General features: G+C 38.8%; 2 protein-coding genes across 2 annotated transcripts in view; both read left to right on the forward strand.

Moving 5' to 3' along the window:
• Positions 1-110: 110 nt before the first annotated feature.
• Positions 111-8,679, forward strand: LOC306854023 (nucleotidyltransferase MB21D2). The gene is made up of 2 exons (XM_079391804.1): positions 111-387; positions 5,192-8,679. Exons 1-2 carry the CDS (start codon positions 153-155, stop codon positions 6,454-6,456), a joined length of 1,500 nt encoding a protein of 499 aa, XP_079247930.1. The 5' UTR covers positions 111-152; the 3' UTR covers positions 6,457-8,679.
• Positions 8,680-12,778: 4,099 nt separating this feature from the next.
• Positions 12,779-16,387, forward strand: part of LOC306854205 (fibroblast growth factor 12-like) — a gene marked incomplete at both ends in the record, with an annotated part of 52,808 nt that continues 49,199 nt past the window's right edge. The window contains one exon of the mRNA XM_079392036.1: positions 12,779-13,121. Within this exon, the coding sequence (XP_079248162.1) occupies positions 13,097-13,121 (25 nt within the window). The remainder of the gene's footprint in view (positions 13,122-16,387) is intronic.

The raw sequence follows: 16,387 nt of genomic DNA on the forward strand, positions 1-16,387 counted from the left end.
GAGTAATTTGGCCCTCCATAGTTTTTAGCACGTGTCTAATATAATAAATAAATAAATAAATCAGTGCGTGTCTGCAGCTGCGCGTCACCGCGCCTCCAGCTTCAGTACAGCGCCTGCGCTCCGCGGCTCCGGTTCACCGTCTCCTCGCGAACATGGCGGCGCCTGCGCTCTCCAGCAGGGCTGGTTCAGCTGGCAACAGCCCCACCGCCACACCGAGCAGCACCAAACACGTCCCGCAGGCCCCCGAGCTGGACTTCAGGTCCGGAGCCAGGATAGAGGAGCTCAACCGGCTGATCGCCGAGTTCAGCAAGCACGAGCAGCGCGAGTATGACGACCAGCGCGCGCTCGAGATCCACACGGCCAAGGACTTCATCTTCTCCATGCTCGGTGAGGAAGAGCTCTGCTTCTGACACAATGCAACTCACGCATGCATGCATCTGAAACGGAAAGTGCGCTTTTGCGCGTTCAGTGCGTCTGTTTGTCTTTGTCTTTGCGCTTTGGTCTGCGTTGAGCTGCGGATGGGTGTGTTTCAGCCTCAACACCCTCAACTCGTGTTTGCACTGGTATTCAGGTGCTTTAAATCAGATCATCTGATTGCTGTTAAAGGAACAGCTCAGCCAAAAATTAATAATCTGTTATTATTTACTTGGCTGGATGACTTTTCTTCTTCTCTGGAAAACAAAAGATGCACAATTTCCAAGCCTCTCCGCTTTCTGTTTTTATTCAGTGAAAGTGGAAGGTCAGCAGTGGCTTTTAAGCTCCAGAAAGAACAAAAATGCACTTTTGAAGGCATAACATTAAACATTTTAAACCGTTATTCACTTAAAATGTTCACCTTTAAATGACATGTAGCTGAGTAAATAATGACAGAATTTTCATTGCTTTGGATTTAATTATTGGAAGGAAAATCATGGCAAGACCGCAAGAGGAAAAGCAAATGTGAAAACTAAAATAAGGAATAAAATTAAATGAAAACAACAAAATCAAAAACCCGCAAATAAATAATTAAATGAATAATTAAATAAACTGCCAAATGTGAATAAAATAAGCAAATCTGGAAACTTGCAATAAATTAATTAACGAATACATTTAAAAATATAAACGAATAAAAATTAAATGCATAATAAAGTAAAATAACAAACACCAATGCAAAAAACAAAACTAAAAAACAAATCCAAAGCATGCTATATGTATATATATATATATATATATATATATATATATATATATATATATATATATATATATATATATATATATATATATATATATATATATATATATATATATATATATATATATATGTGTATATGTATGTTTTTTTTTTTTTTTTTTTTTGGAAACTGATTGTATACTAATATATAAAAAATCTTTAGGCCTACATCTGACATGTTTCACTGAAAAATATGCATCACATTAAGTTTGTTAAAACTCTGCAATTCAAATGCATGAAAATGTTGTATGCAATTCATATACACAAATCTTACATTTAGGTCTAAATATGTTTTGTGAAAAATGGTTGTGAATTAGAATAAAAATGTAATGTTCAGCCAGACCAGCAGGAATAAGTGGAACCAAATTAGCGGTCGTGTGGCGCCAGTACAAAGCATCATGCATAAAAATAGAACATAAAAGCTGCATCTATTTGTAAAAGAGTTGAATTGTCAGAGACGCTGAACAGAAGTGCTGCACTGTGAAGCAGAGATCTGTCCAGATGCATGAGTTGAGGAGCAGCCTCCGGGCGTGTGGTCACACACTCATCTGTGCTGGAGAACAATCTGAGGACAGGATGAAGTCAACACTGGCAGTGTTTACTTCTTTAAGTCACATTTGGAAAGTAAAATTGGTTGCAATCACTGTTGGGTCATTCTGTGTCAAATCAACAGAAACTTCCTCTGCTAAAAATTTTGGATCTGTTAGTATTTTATCTGAAGAAAGACAAACATAAATAGTGATGAAAGCCAGAATATTAAATGTTATTGCTGAATATTTGAGTAATACGCTATTTTGCAGAGATTATTTTGCAAATTTTCACCTGAGATTCTGAGCCAAATTTCAGGGTGAAAAAGGACTTTAGAAAGATGGCAGTATCATTGTGCTATTTTTACACGTTGATTAATAAAATCTGTTGACTTTAGCAATAATCGTTATGTTATATGTCAATGGTGACCAGTGAAAAATGAGTGAAAAAGCATTTTTCTTTGGATTCTGTAGAGTGTTTGCATGCCTGTTGCTCAAGAAGTATTAAAGATATCCTTTCAGATTTTGGGGTAACACTTTACAATAAGGTGTCATTTGTTGACATTAATGTATTAACTAACATGATCAAACAATGAACAATACATTTATTACATTTGTTAATGTTAGTTAATAAAAATACAGTTGTTTATTGTTAGTTCATGGTGCATTAATATTAATAAATGTTGCAGAATTATTGTTCATTCTTAGTTCATGTTAACTAATGGACCTTATTGTAACGTTTGATCAATTTTGGTTCTTAACAAACTTTTCTTTTAGTATCTTCATTTTTAATGCCCTATATAATTCAGTGCCACAGATATTATCTCAATGTCTCCAGGAGTAAATTGTTCAAATGTACACATTTACAGTGGTCAAAAACCAAATATGCTTCACTTTGCATACAGCTGATGCTTGTTTCTTTAAAAAAAGGAATGTCTGAAGAACAAATAATGTTGAAAATAGAGGTTTACCTTGTTTCCCTCTGTCTAAATGATTGCATATAACGCCTATCCGAGTGCCACAAATATTCTTATTCCAAAGTTTGCATGACTGTAACTCAAGAAGTATTAACAGTATCTCAAAATAATTTCACATTCTGGTTCCTTTTCTTATATATATTTGTTAAAGCATTCACATTATCATTTTGATCCCCTTCTACAAAATAGTGGATTACTCAGTGAAAATACATCCATGATATTTAATATTTTGCCTTTTCTTCTTCATGCATTTCTTTCAAAAGAAAAAAATGATCAATATTTGTAGCCGGGGACCTCTGGTTTAGGCGACACCGAATGACCCTCTTGCATGCTGAGCTGAGTTTACTGTGCTCTTACTATGATAGTAGCTCAAAATGTGGGCCTGAAGGTGTATTTCTGAATGTCGCTGTGGCCTCTGGAGGAGTGTGACAGATGTTCAGGGCCCAAACACACACTAAGTTGTTTTGATTTTTCTAAACATCTCTGGAGGTTCTTCTGCTGCTGACGGGAGATTTTAATACCCATGAGTCACTGGCTGGCGCATGTACACTTAATGAGCTTGAGCTCAGGTGTGACTGGGGATTATTTTCTCCAGGAGTCTGTTGGCTGTTATTCCCAGTGTCTTGTCTGGAATATTCTTGTGTTTGTGTAGGGATCGTTTTATAGATTCTATTGCATTTGCTCTGTTGCTCTTGTGGTTATAGATTAACGTTTATGTCAGTTGCCTTATGAAATTTTGTTCTGTGAAGCAATGCCCTTCATTCTCTCTAATGTAACCAAGAGTTCACACAAAACAAGGGGAGTCTGCGTTTAGCTATTATGCCGCCCGCAGCTGGAACCAGCTTCCAGAAGAGATCAGATGTGCTAAAACATTAGCCACACTTAAATCAAGACTCAAAACTCATCTGTTTAACTGTGCATTTGTTGAATGAGCACTGTGCTACGTCTGAACTGACTGCACTGTATTTTATGTGTAATCTTTTTCTATCCTTAACTGTTTTAAATTCATCTCAAATCAATTTTTAAATAATTTTAAAAGTTTTTAAATTCCTTGTTTTATTGTTGTGGTGATTTTTTTTTTTTTAATGATTAATTTACTTTTTATGTGAAGAAATGCAGTGAAGGTAAAGAGAATATGGGTGAAGAAAGGCAAGTTTATTGGTTAATCAGTTGAAAGTAGGACTGAGTTCTATTTGTCTGGTTTATGATGGTCAAAGTAAGTAGGGGGTGAAGTAGTGGAATAGTTAGGTGCTTTAGAAGGAGTTTTCACTTAGTGCGGAAGAGTCTGAACAAAGCTTGAGAACGTTTGTTTTTTGTGTTAAGAGCACATTACTAACAGTTTTTAAATTCCTTGATTTTATTGTTGTGATTATTTTACTTCCTTTCATGTAAAGCACCTTCAATTACCATTGTGTATGAAATGTGCTATATAAATAAACTGGCCTTGCCTTACCTAGAGCAAATACCAAGTGTGAGAAGTCTAGGTTTTCATCAAATTTCAAACGGTTTCAGAAACTATTGTTTTCAAAGGAACTTGCACGTCAGGACTTGAAAAATACACACAAACACAAACTCTGTGATGAGGACACACAGTCTCTTTGGGTGAATCTAATAAAAACATGTCAGAGTAAAAATAAGTCCTGTAATTATATATTGCATGAAGAAAACAGCCTATTTTATAACTATTGATATATTTTTCCATTGATATGCTATTTTCATGGCAATTTAACACATTCATTATTTTACTTTTTAAAATGAACATTAGATTAAAAAAAAAAATCGCACTAAATTACAGGTTATAAATCAAACGTAATGCAGTGATACAGAAATACTTATTTATATAATTATATAAATATAAAATACTAATTTATATAAAAAAATGTACATTAATGAGAGTTGGAAAAAGGGCTTATTTGTCATGAATATACAATATTTCAAGTGGCTTTAGGAGTTTCAATGCTTAAAAAAATAAAATCAGAAAATTTGCAAGCTGCAAAACATTATAGTTGCGTTGAAAAATTTGTTTTTGTAGTCATTTGAGCATTTTAATCATTATGTGATGTACTTTGTTACAAGCTGTTTCGACTTATAATTATAAGTGTTTTAATTATAAGGTTTTCTTAGATGGGTGACCCTGGCTGTGAAAACCCAGCTAATGTAATTTTTTGGTGATTTACTGTTTTCTACATAAAATCATACTTCATAAGGTAAAGAACATTCTGTGAAAATGTAACATTGATGTCTTTAATATTGACTGAGTAAGACCATGTCAAAGATCGATATCATAGTGAAATTAATGGTTGAAATCAAACTTTGATGCTTGTTATCTCATAATTAGATTGAGACTTTTGCCTGGATTTCACAGAAAGGGTCACATATATTCCCTTTTTACAAGGAAATATAGTCTGTTTTATCTAATTTGTACAAGTACACAACATTTGTCCCTATCTAACGATATAATTTTCTGTTTTCAGGCATGGTGCAGAAGCTGGACCAGAAGCTTCCGGTTGCCAACGAGTACCTGCTGCTGTCCGGCGGGGTCCGGGAAGGCGTGGTTGACATGGATCTGGACGAGTTGACGGTATATGCGCGGGGAGCCGATTACGACATGGACTTCACGTTACTGGTTCCCGCACTCAAACTCCACGACCGAAACCAGCCGGTCACGCTAGACATGCGTCACTCTGCGCTCTGCCACTCTTGGCTCAGCCTGCGTCTGTTTGACGAGGGAACTATCAACAAGTGGAAGGACTGTTGCACGGTTGTAGACCACGTTAACGGTGCCACCAATTACTTTTTCTCACCCACGCTGGTGGCTGACTGGTTCTACGAATCCATTAGTTTGGTTCTGGCAGAGATTCAGAAGAAGCCGCAGCGCGGCGTCCCGCGGGTCGAGAAGGTTGAGCGCAATGCCACCGTCATCTCCATCATTTTGGGTGTCGGAGGCAGTCGGATGCTGTATGATGTGGTTCCAGTAGTGTCATTCAAAGGCTGGCCGGCGGTGGCCCAAAGCTGGCTAATGGAGAACCATTTTTGGGATGGGAAAATCACAGAAGAGGAAGTGATTAGCGGGTTTTATTTGCTGCCTGCCTGCTCTTCTACAGGCCAGAAGGAAAACGAATGGCGCTTGTCGTTTGCGCGCAGCGAGGTGCAGCTGAAGAAGTGCATCTCTGCCAGTCTCATGCAGGCGTACCAGGCTTGTAAAGCTCTGATTATTAAGCTTCTCTCTCGACCCAAAGCCATCAGCCCGTATCATCTGCGCTCGCTCATGCTTTGGGCCTGTGACCGCCTACCGCATACGTACTTGGCGCAGGAAGATTACGCTGCACACTTTTTGCTTGGGTTGATCGACGACTTGCAGCATTGCTTGGTGAATAAGACCTGCCCGAATTACTTTATCCCGCAATGCAACATGCTAGAGCACCTCAGCGACGACATGGCCATGCTGCATGCGCGCAAGCTGTCGTCCGTTCGCTCCGACCCAGCAGAACACTTGCGAAGCGCAATAGAGCACGCTAAAGCCGCGTCGCGACTCACGCTGGAGCTCCAGTGGCGCGGAGGAAGCTCAAACCTGTCATCTCCCCTGTCAGAAACTGGAGCCGAACAGCAACCGGACGACCGGCTCGCCAAGAAACTCCAGCAGCTGGTCACGGAGAATCCTGGGAAGTCCATCTCGGTCTTCATCAACCCAGACGACGTTACGCGACCTCACTTTCGCATTGATGACAAATTCTTCTGAAACCACGCCCACTGATCTGATTGGGTGCTGGCTGCAGATGACCTCACATTTAAATTGATAAATTATTCTGAAGCCACGCCCTCTAATCTGATTGGGTGCGGGCTGCAGATGACCTCACATTTCCAATGATGACAAATTATTCTGAAGCCACGCCCTCTGATCGTATTGGGCGCTGACTGCAGATGACCTCACATTTCAATTGATGAAACCACGCCCTCTGATCTGATTGGGCCCGGCTGTAGATGACCTCACATTTCAATTGATAAATTCTTCTGAAGCCACGCCCTCTAATCTGATTGGGTGCGGGCTGCAGATGACCTCACATTTCAATTGATAACAAATTATTCTGAAGCCACGCCCTCTGATTTGATTGGAACGCTGCTGCTGATGACCTCACATTTCCAATGATGACAAATTATTCTGAAGCCACGCCCTCTGATCTGATTGGGCGCTGGCTGCAGATGACCTCACATTTCCATTGATGATAAATTATTCTGAAGCCACGCCCTCTGATCCGATTGGGCGCTGACTGCAGGCAACCTCATGCAACCTCACTTTCGCTTTGATTTTTTTATCTGACGCCACGCCCCCGATCTGATTGGGAGTTGACAATCTCATTGAAGCATTAATGATAAATTATTTTCAAGCCACACCCTCTGATCAAATTGAGCGTTGACTGCAGACAACCTCCCTAGCATTAATGATCAATTCTTCTGAAGCCACGCCCCTTGATCTGATTGGGTGCTGACTTTTTTTCTTGATTTAAAAAAAAAAAAAAAAAAAATCTTCTTTTTAAGAGTCCCAGAAGCAGGAAGCTGTGTGTTTTGCACAGCGCTGGAGATGTTAAACGCTTCAGGCTCTAAATATGATGTTAAAAATGGACATGATCCTGTTTCACTGCTGCCAGTTTGAAGTCGTGTTCACATATCTGTTCCTCCCCATTAAGGACGCCCAGCTTTTACGGGAAGGATAGAGAGCGAGTGGGAGATTTATGGAAGGATGTGGGGGGAGGACGGTTTGTGCATGGCTCATGTGGAAAACAGGAAATCCATAACTACACTCAGAAGTGCAATTAGACAAAATGTTTATATGCTTTACTTGTAAGTACACTGTAACATGATACTGTAAAACATGCTATTTTAGACACCCATCGTTTCAGAAACACACTTATAGAAGAGCTTTATTCTCACAAACTGCATATTAGGACTCCAAAAATACACACAAACATACTCCCTGTGACGATGGATGTTTGAGGTGAATCTCATGGAAACCGTGCATCATTTTACCCCCTAAAATTCTGAGTAATTATGTTGTATTAAAAAATAAAGCCTATTTTAGAACTATTAAGATGTTTTCATTGTGACACTATTTTCATGACATTTAAACACATTTTTAACCCTAAATTGATCATTTAAACAAAAAAAATAAATTTGATTCTCATTACTGTAATACTTATTTTAAAAAGATTTAATTAACGACACATTGTACGTCAATTAATATTGCAGTTTAAATAAAATATATTTTTTTCATGAAAAATCTCGATCTTAAAATAGGCTTTTAAATTGCTTTCATGAGATTCACCCCTTGAAAAAAAATTCTAAACAGAAAACTTTAACTTTATTTGTTTGTGTTTTTATATATATATGCTGCTAAATATGATAGGTGCATTGAATAATTTGTTTTTGTAATAATTTGAGTATTTTGATCAATATGTGATGTGCTTTGTAACTGTACATACTGCTGTAATTAACCCCACCTACTTTTCCCAGTTCGACCAATCAGCCTCAGCCAATCATGGGATGTTTAATTATTGACACATGCATATCTTTGCATGTGATTGGTAGGAGGGACAGATCAGAAAAGACCAAACATGAATCTTCAAGCTCTACAGGGACCAATCGTAATGCCTTATCACATAAAATAAACCAGTGGGGTGTTTTTATTCCGTTTAAGGGGGTCCTAAAGACTGTTTTTACAGCCCCACCATTTGTTTCTCTTTATATCTGAATCAGGACATATCAGAACTAAACAGAACATGTTGATTTATTTTAACTGTCGTCATGAAAATTGTGTGTACATGTTATTCTTATGCTTGATTAATATCTCTAACATACCCGCGGGCTTATGGACACCTCAGCAAAATAACATATCTGATCTGGATCAGTGTTGCATTGCATTTTAAACTTGTGTTTGGTAAATAAAGCTGTACAGAAGTCCAAAAGTGTGAGGAAAACTTTGTTTTTTTCTGTTTCGTAACTCCAAAATGACCTAAAAAAATTCTCCTTATAAAAAAAAAAAGCAAATTCAGTTCCTATATTTGAGGTTCAAAAGTTTAAGATTTTTTAAATGTTTTTGAAGAAGACTTTTCTGCTCATCAATGCTGCGTTTATTCGATAAAAATACAGTAAAAACAGTAATATTATCAAATATTAAAATAACTGTTTTCTATGTAAATATAGTGTAAAATGTAATTTATTTCTGCGATCAAAGCTGTATTTCCAGCATCATTACTCCAGTCTTCAGTGTCACATGATCTTCAGAAATCATACTGATTTACTGCTCAAGACACATTTATGATTATTATTCATGTTGAAATATTGCTTCATATTTATAGGAAAGCTGTGATGAATTGTATTTTTCAGGATTGATGAATAGAAAGTTCAAAAGAACAGCATTTATTCGAAATAGAAATATTTTGTGTCATTATAAATGTCTTTACTGTCACTTCTGATCAATTATTTTTTGTTAACAACTGTTTATTGAATTTTATTCTGTGGAACAATAGTACAAAACAAAAAGCAGCAAATTTAGAACCCACCCCAACCCATTTCACCCCCTGGTAGACTTAAATAAACAAAATAAAATGAATAATAATAAAAATATATTAATATTAATAGATAAACAAATGACAAAAAATATTTGAGAAAAGAAGACACCACATTAAAAGCTGAATGCCATGAATGAGCAGTTTTCAGGTTAGATGCATGTATACGAGAAGCAGAGTTGCATTGAGATAATGTCCAACAGATACAGGTTCATCTGTTCATTGTGTGAGGAGGATTCCAGCGGTTGACCATTGTTTTGCTTCTGTGAGAGCAGCTAACAGTAAAGATCTTTGTTGGACAGACAAGGTGAAGTCCCAAAAGTCATTCATGACAAAATGGTGCAGAGTCAAACATATCTCATTACCCAACAAATATAACTGGTCCCGTGAGAGTTGAGACCAAAAAGGAGAGAGAGGAGCACTCCCAAAAACTAAAACTCCTTGGGAACAGAGATTACACTTATAGGAGAGGATGACAGATTCATATAAAAACGTTTCATTGGAGTCAAGTAAACCCTATGCAGCAATTTCCAATGAATTGTTTGGTTATTAGGGTTTTTAGAAGACATTTTAAACATACCCCATACCTGATCGGAAAATAAAACATGCACATCCTCATTAAGATCCTTAGCCTAAACAGAAGTAATAGATAAAGGATTGTATGAATGCTCAAGAAGAAAGAGATGAATGAAGCAGAGGAGGGAGATTCCTCAGAAGGAAGGATTAGTTTGTGTAAAGAGTGAACGGGCAGTCGAGAGTCAAGGCACCCCAAACACCCGTAGGGCCCATCTAATGCGCAAATACATAAAGAAGGAGGTGCCTGGCAGATTGTATTGAGTTTTAAGATTCTGGAAGGATCAACAGCAACAGTCCAGTTCTTTTTCTCCACAGCCCAGGTAAGACGCTTCTGACGTTGTCTCTGGTTCAGAAGTGGCTTGGTAGCTCTTTTCCTGAAGACGTCTGAGCGTGGAGACTCTTGATGCACTGACTCCAGCTTCAGTCCACTCCTTGTGAAGCTCTCCCAAGTGTTTGAATCAGCTTTGCTGGACAGGCGTGTCCCTGTTGCTTGTGGACATTTTCCTACCCAAATCCTTCCTTCCAGTCAACTTTGCATTTACAAAGCATTTACAGCACTCTGTAAACAGCCACACCTTTCAGTAATGACCCTAAGTTTCTGAGATGCACCTGTATTACTGCCTCCCCAGCAACTCGTGTAGTTAGAGAGCACCGTCAGGGATCATAACCCACATGCTGTCAGCTAAATGCTCTTTTACTACTGTATTAAAAGCACTGACACTGTAGGAGAAACATTTGAATGGAGTTTTTCCTCCAGGAGCTCAGCTCAGCTAAAGTGCTGCGACAGAGAATTACAGATGTGTGTGTAAGAAAGGTAAAAGCTGAGAAGTTTATCAGTACAACAGAAGGCCTCTTTGTGAAGTACAGCTCAGGATGATGGTGAGTTGTGTATGTGTGTGTGTAAATGCTGAGAGCTGTTGTTATATCTTGCTGACCTGAGGAAGGTGGAGTTTCAAACTCTTTTGCACACATTTAGATATGACACAACTGCTTATTCAGTTTTGCTTAAGCAGCTAAATACCAAAATAATCCAGCTCAGTTTTATATATGAGTGTGTGAGTTTGCTCAGGCCATGCCAGGTTATTTTTGTTTTCTGTCATCTCAGCACCTGTCTGCCCACCTGCGACTGCGTTGTGTGTGTGTGTGCGTGTGTGTGTGTGCGTGTGTGTGTGTGAGAGAGGTTTTTGGTTTGTTGACGTTCAAAAAATTTTAACATAAGAGAGCGGTCATTTGTAACTTGAATGTGCCAGGCTTTTGCACCCATATGGAAAAAATTTATTCAAATATATTTCAAATGATGTTTCAAGATATATTTGATGCTAATATACGTTTTGGCCATTTTTTGTATATATAAATTTATATAATGTTACAAAGCATTTAAAATGTATTTTGCCTTCAATATATTTCCAATCCAAGAAAATACATTCAGAAAAACGTTATTTTTAGTCTATGCCATGACACTTTTGAAAAATGTTGTTAAAAATGTTTACATTTTTAAATAATTATAAATTTAGTTTTAATAGGCTATTCCATCCACATTTGCATTTGGACTAAATGTAGGCAACAGTAAGGCTGGAAATTAATTGTCTTCATTTGTAGTCTCACAATACTAATAATGATCGTGAACCCGCACTGAAGTCCCGATCTGAATCAAATGATTCGCAAAACATAATTTCAGATTGAGCCTGCGTCCCAATGTGCACGCTATCCATCCTAAATTCTATGTGATATTAGTAATTTTCAATACTATTTAGTGCAGATAGGGTGGATACTAGTAGCCTATGAACATTGGGACGCAGGGCAAGACTTCAAAGCGTGGATCGCGAATCATTTAATTCGCAAAATGATTCACAAACCCGCTTCAAAATTCCGAAATGATTCACGATACGCGAAGTTCCAATCTAAATGATTCGCAAACCCGTTTCGAAGTCCCGATCTGAATCAAATGATTCATGCTCCAAAGTTACGATCTGATTCAGAAGATTTGCGAGCCCGCTGATCTAAGGCCCCGTTTACACTAGTAGCTACGTTTTCGTTTTAAAAGGCATAACTTTTGCTACGGTTACGCCTATCGTTTACAATACTCCGGCGCTTTTGAGGTTGAAATCGGAGACTTTTGAAAATGCTGCAGACCCCGTTTTAGTTTGAAAACTCCGGGGTTGCACTTCAGTGTAAACCAGGGGTCACCAAACTTGTTCCTGGAGGGCCGGGGTCCTGCAGAGTTTAACTCCAACCCTAATCAAAGACACCTGAACCAGCTAATAAAGGTCTTGCTTGGTATATGTGAAAACTTCAAAGCAGGTGTGTTGAGGCAAGTTGGAGCTAAACTCTGCAGGACACCGGCCCTCCAGGAACAAGTTTGGTGACCCCTGGTGTAAACGGACCAAAACGGAGACTTTTGAAAACGATGGCGTGGCTGCCCACATTCGCTCTGCTTATCCTTGATGACCGTGTAAACAATAACATCATGCTCACAGTTGCACCCATAACTAGCACATATTAGGAAAGGCGATTTGCAAAGATTCATAAAAAAACCCTTATATTCACTTCTTCTGTAGATGAAGCTGCATCCATCCATCATCTATCTATTTATCTATCTATCTATCTATCTATCCATCCATCCATCCATCCATCCATCCATCTATCAATTATTTTATTGTATTAAAATTAATATAAGTATATAATAATAATAATGTATTATAATTATTTGATACTACAAATAGGTATACTTTTATTATCATTTAAATTTGAAATGATTTTATTCATTCACGGAAAGAAAAAAAATATATATACACCCATAATAATAGTAAATCTTAAAAATATTTTTAATTGCTCTACATTAATTAATATTAAAAAATCAGCGTAGCCTACCATGATAATACAATTTGTACCATGGTAAGGTTGGCTCTTTTGTGAGGTGTCACATGACACCTGCGGTGACGTCACGCCCGTGTGTCTGAAAGCGGCGGAGCTGCGGCAGCTCCCGTTAACGGCGAGCGGAACGAGCCCCGGTCATACACACGCACACTCACGCGCTCCAGCATCAACAAACACCGCCACACCCGCGATTCCGCCGCTGCCTCAGCACCGGACGGCGCGTGAAGTGACTGACAGCTGCTCTCACGTGAGAGTCGAGCCCTTGCGCTGTAGCGCGAGCCAGGAACCGACGCCAAGCAGCGATCAACGTGTCTTCATCATCGGCATCCTCATCCTCCGTGACAGACAGCAGCGCAACGGGAGATGGAGAGCAAAGACAAGAGCGCCGGTGAGCGACTGACGTCATTTCACCGACAGGGTTATGTGTGCGTATGTACATGAGTGTGTGTGTGTGGGTGTGGACTGCGGTACTCTGGTCTGCTGTCCTGACGGGGTCTGGGGTGGGGTGTGTGTGTGTGTGTGTGTGTGTTCATATGTGATGCTCATCAGATGTCATGTGTGTGTGTGTGTGTGTGTGTTCATCTGCAGATGTTGTGTTAAAACATCCTGATGCAGCAGAAATGCCTCTCGCAATGGGTTTGGCCAGGGAAGGGTGGTCTTCCTCCAAACATCACATTCATCACAGTCCTCTCTCTCTGTCTCTGTGTGTGTGTGTGTGTGTGTGTGTGTGTGTGTGTGGCAGCGAGCTGTCGATACATTGAGTTCCTTCACATGATGAGACGCCTATCTGCATCATACAACATGTTTTTTGGGTGTGTAGCTGATTGTTTTGGTGTGTTTACACCAGTTTATTGATTTTAGAAAGAGTACAGATGGCATATGTTGATGTTCTTCCATGCAGTCATCAGCATTCAGGACGGGTAGTGCTTTCACTTTACTGCACCCGAATGTTCAGAGGAAATATATTGGAATATGTGCCCTAGTGGCATCACAGTCTAGATACAGCACCTGAGTGTGTGATGTTGCTGTTTTATGGCCCAGTATCCAGCACTAATGAATGGATTTGGGTCAGTCTGAATCTGATATATGTAGCTGTTCGTATGTGCTGTAAATACAGCGGCCCCAAAACCTATATAGGCTCTCCGAAATCTTCTTTATTGGCACCTATGGTTTTTTGCGAGGAACCTTTGGAAGTTTGCATTGCACCAAAGGCTCTTTATAGTGGAAAAAGGATCTTCAAATTGTTCTTCACCAAGGAAAGTTTGTGTTCATGAGCTGCTGCGTTCTATCAACCTAACAACAGGCTCTTTATTGGCATTGATGGTTCCATGAAGAACCTTTAACATCCATGGAAGCTTTCTATTGCACGAAAAAGGCTCTTTATAGTGGAAGAACGTTCTTCAAATTGTTCTACGCCAAGGAAAAAAATGTTTTTTCTAAGAATGGTTCCCCCTTTTGCAATGTTTAATTTCAAAGTGTCTAAATCACACATGAATGTCTATAATTAGATGCATATTATCATGCATTCAAACAAATGCTTTCTCAGAATTTACTTTTTCCGTTGACTTTTAAAATAAATTAACTTGGGAAATAGTAATTCTTATTAAATGTATGAAGCAAGTTGTCCGAAACATGCAAGTGCATGAACACACATTTGTTTCCATGAGTTTCTGTTCTAATTTCCCAAATTTTCAACAAAAGTCACACTCAAAAATATTTGAAAGTCTATAATTAGATCCGAAATATCCGTGTTCAAACAAATGCTGCAGCTTTTTTTACTCAGAACTACCTTTTTGCATTTAATTTGCAATTAGTGGCACTGATTTTTAGTGGATGTATGTGGTCAGTTATGACAAAAACATAAAAGTATGTGAACAAACATGATTTCAGTCGCTATCATCTTATTTTTCTTAAGTAAGCTACACTCTTAAAAACAAAGTTTTTCTTAATGGCATCAGTGATTATATGAAGAACATCCATAGAGAATGTCTACACTTATAAAAATAGAGGTTTCGCAGTGATGCAGCAACTATTTTTGAATCCCCAAAGAACCTTGGAGTGATCGGTTCTTAAAAAAACAAAATTTTTATAATGCTGAATAATCTGAATAACCTTTAGTGGAATGGAAAGATTCCATGCATGTTAAAGCTTCTTTATGGACAAAAGGCTCTTTATAGTAGAAAAAGGTTCTTCAGATTATTAAAATGTTCACACAAGACAAAAAATGGCTCTTTTTAAGAACTGTTCACTGAAAGGTTTTTCGAGGAACCAAAAATTGTTCTTCCAAGTATCTGAATACCTTGTGAGGCCACGATCTATAACACAAACATACATCCTTAGCAGTGCATTGAAAAGGGAGGTTCGATGGTGATTGTATATGTAGATCTGTGTGTTTGTAAACTGATAGTTAGTCGGGTGATGCTCTCGATTGATTTTGGCTTGTTCTGTCAGAAGGCGAGACAACAGAGCAAAACACTGGAGGAGTGAATCAATGTCGGTATATTCTTTTGCTTTCTGAATTGTTCTTTATTGTGGCTTGGCTGCATTTAAGGTCGACGGGTGAATGTTATATTTAGGTAGTCTTTATATAAAAAGTCTGGTCCACATCGCAGTTTATTCCAGCCAAAAAACGCCTGCTTAAACAAGATGAGTTCCCAGAATCAGCATCACCACATGAAATCTGTTGTTTGATGCACTTAGTAGTAAGTAAACTATATATCTGCTATCGCAGACAAACTTTAACAGAAGTGGTGCTTCTTGATCAAAGTAAGCTCAGAAGTGGATCAGACTTTATTTATAGTCAAAAGTCGTGGCTAAGCAAGACAATATTGATCTAAACAGAGGGTTTAGATGTGTGTGTGTGTACAGGATAACTGCTGCTGCTGTGCCAGTGATGGCTGTTCATTCTAGAACAGGTGAATGCTGGGAAATGGCGGGTCACCTGAGAGCACTTTGTTTAGCATCTGTCAGGGATTTTAAAGGTGCAGCGTGTAATATACACTCACCTAAAGGATTATTAGGAACACCTGTTCAATTTCTCATTAATGCAATTATCTAATCAACCAATCACATGGCAGTTGCTTCAATGCATTTAGGGGTGTGGTCCTGGTCAAAACAATCTCCTGAACTCCAAACTGAATGTCAGAATGGGAAAGAAAGGTGATTTAAGCAATTTTGAGCGTGGCATGGTTGTTGGTGCCAGACGGGCCGGTCTGAGTATTTCACAATCTGCTCAGTTACTGGGATTTTCACGCACAACCATTTCTAGGGTTTACAAAGAATGGTGTGAAAAGGGAAAAACATCCAGTATGCGGCAGTCCTGTGGGCGAAAATGCCTTGTTGATGCTAGAGGTCAGAGGAGAATGGGCCGACTGATTCAAGCTGATAGAAGAGCAACTTTGACTGAAATAACCACTCGTTACAACCGAGGTATGCAGCAAAGCATTTGTGAAGCCACAACACGCACAACCTTGAGGCGGATGAGCTACAACAGCAGAAGACCCCACCGGGTACCACTCATCTCCACTACAAATAGGAAAAAGAGGCTACAATTTGCACAAGCTCACCAAAATTGGACGGTTGAAGACTGGAAAAATGTTGCCTGGTCTGATGAGTCTCGATTTCTGTTGAGACATTCAGATGGTAGAGTCAGAA

The sequence above is a fragment of the Barbus barbus genome (assembly GCF_936440315.1).
Source record: "Barbus barbus genome assembly, chromosome: 34".
NCBI classification, from domain to species: domain Eukaryota; kingdom Metazoa; phylum Chordata; class Actinopteri; order Cypriniformes; family Cyprinidae; genus Barbus; species Barbus barbus.

Bases quoted from the DNA above. Each gene is read 5' to 3' on its own strand.
- LOC306854023 (XM_079391804.1), top strand. From the start codon at position 153: ATGGCGGCGCCTGCGCTCTCCAGCAGGGCTGGTTCAGCTGGCAACAGC. The intron at 388-5,191 runs GTGAGGAAGAGC...TTCTGTTTTCAG, and splicing joins CTTCATCTTCTCCATGCTCG to GCATGGTGCAGAAGCTGGAC.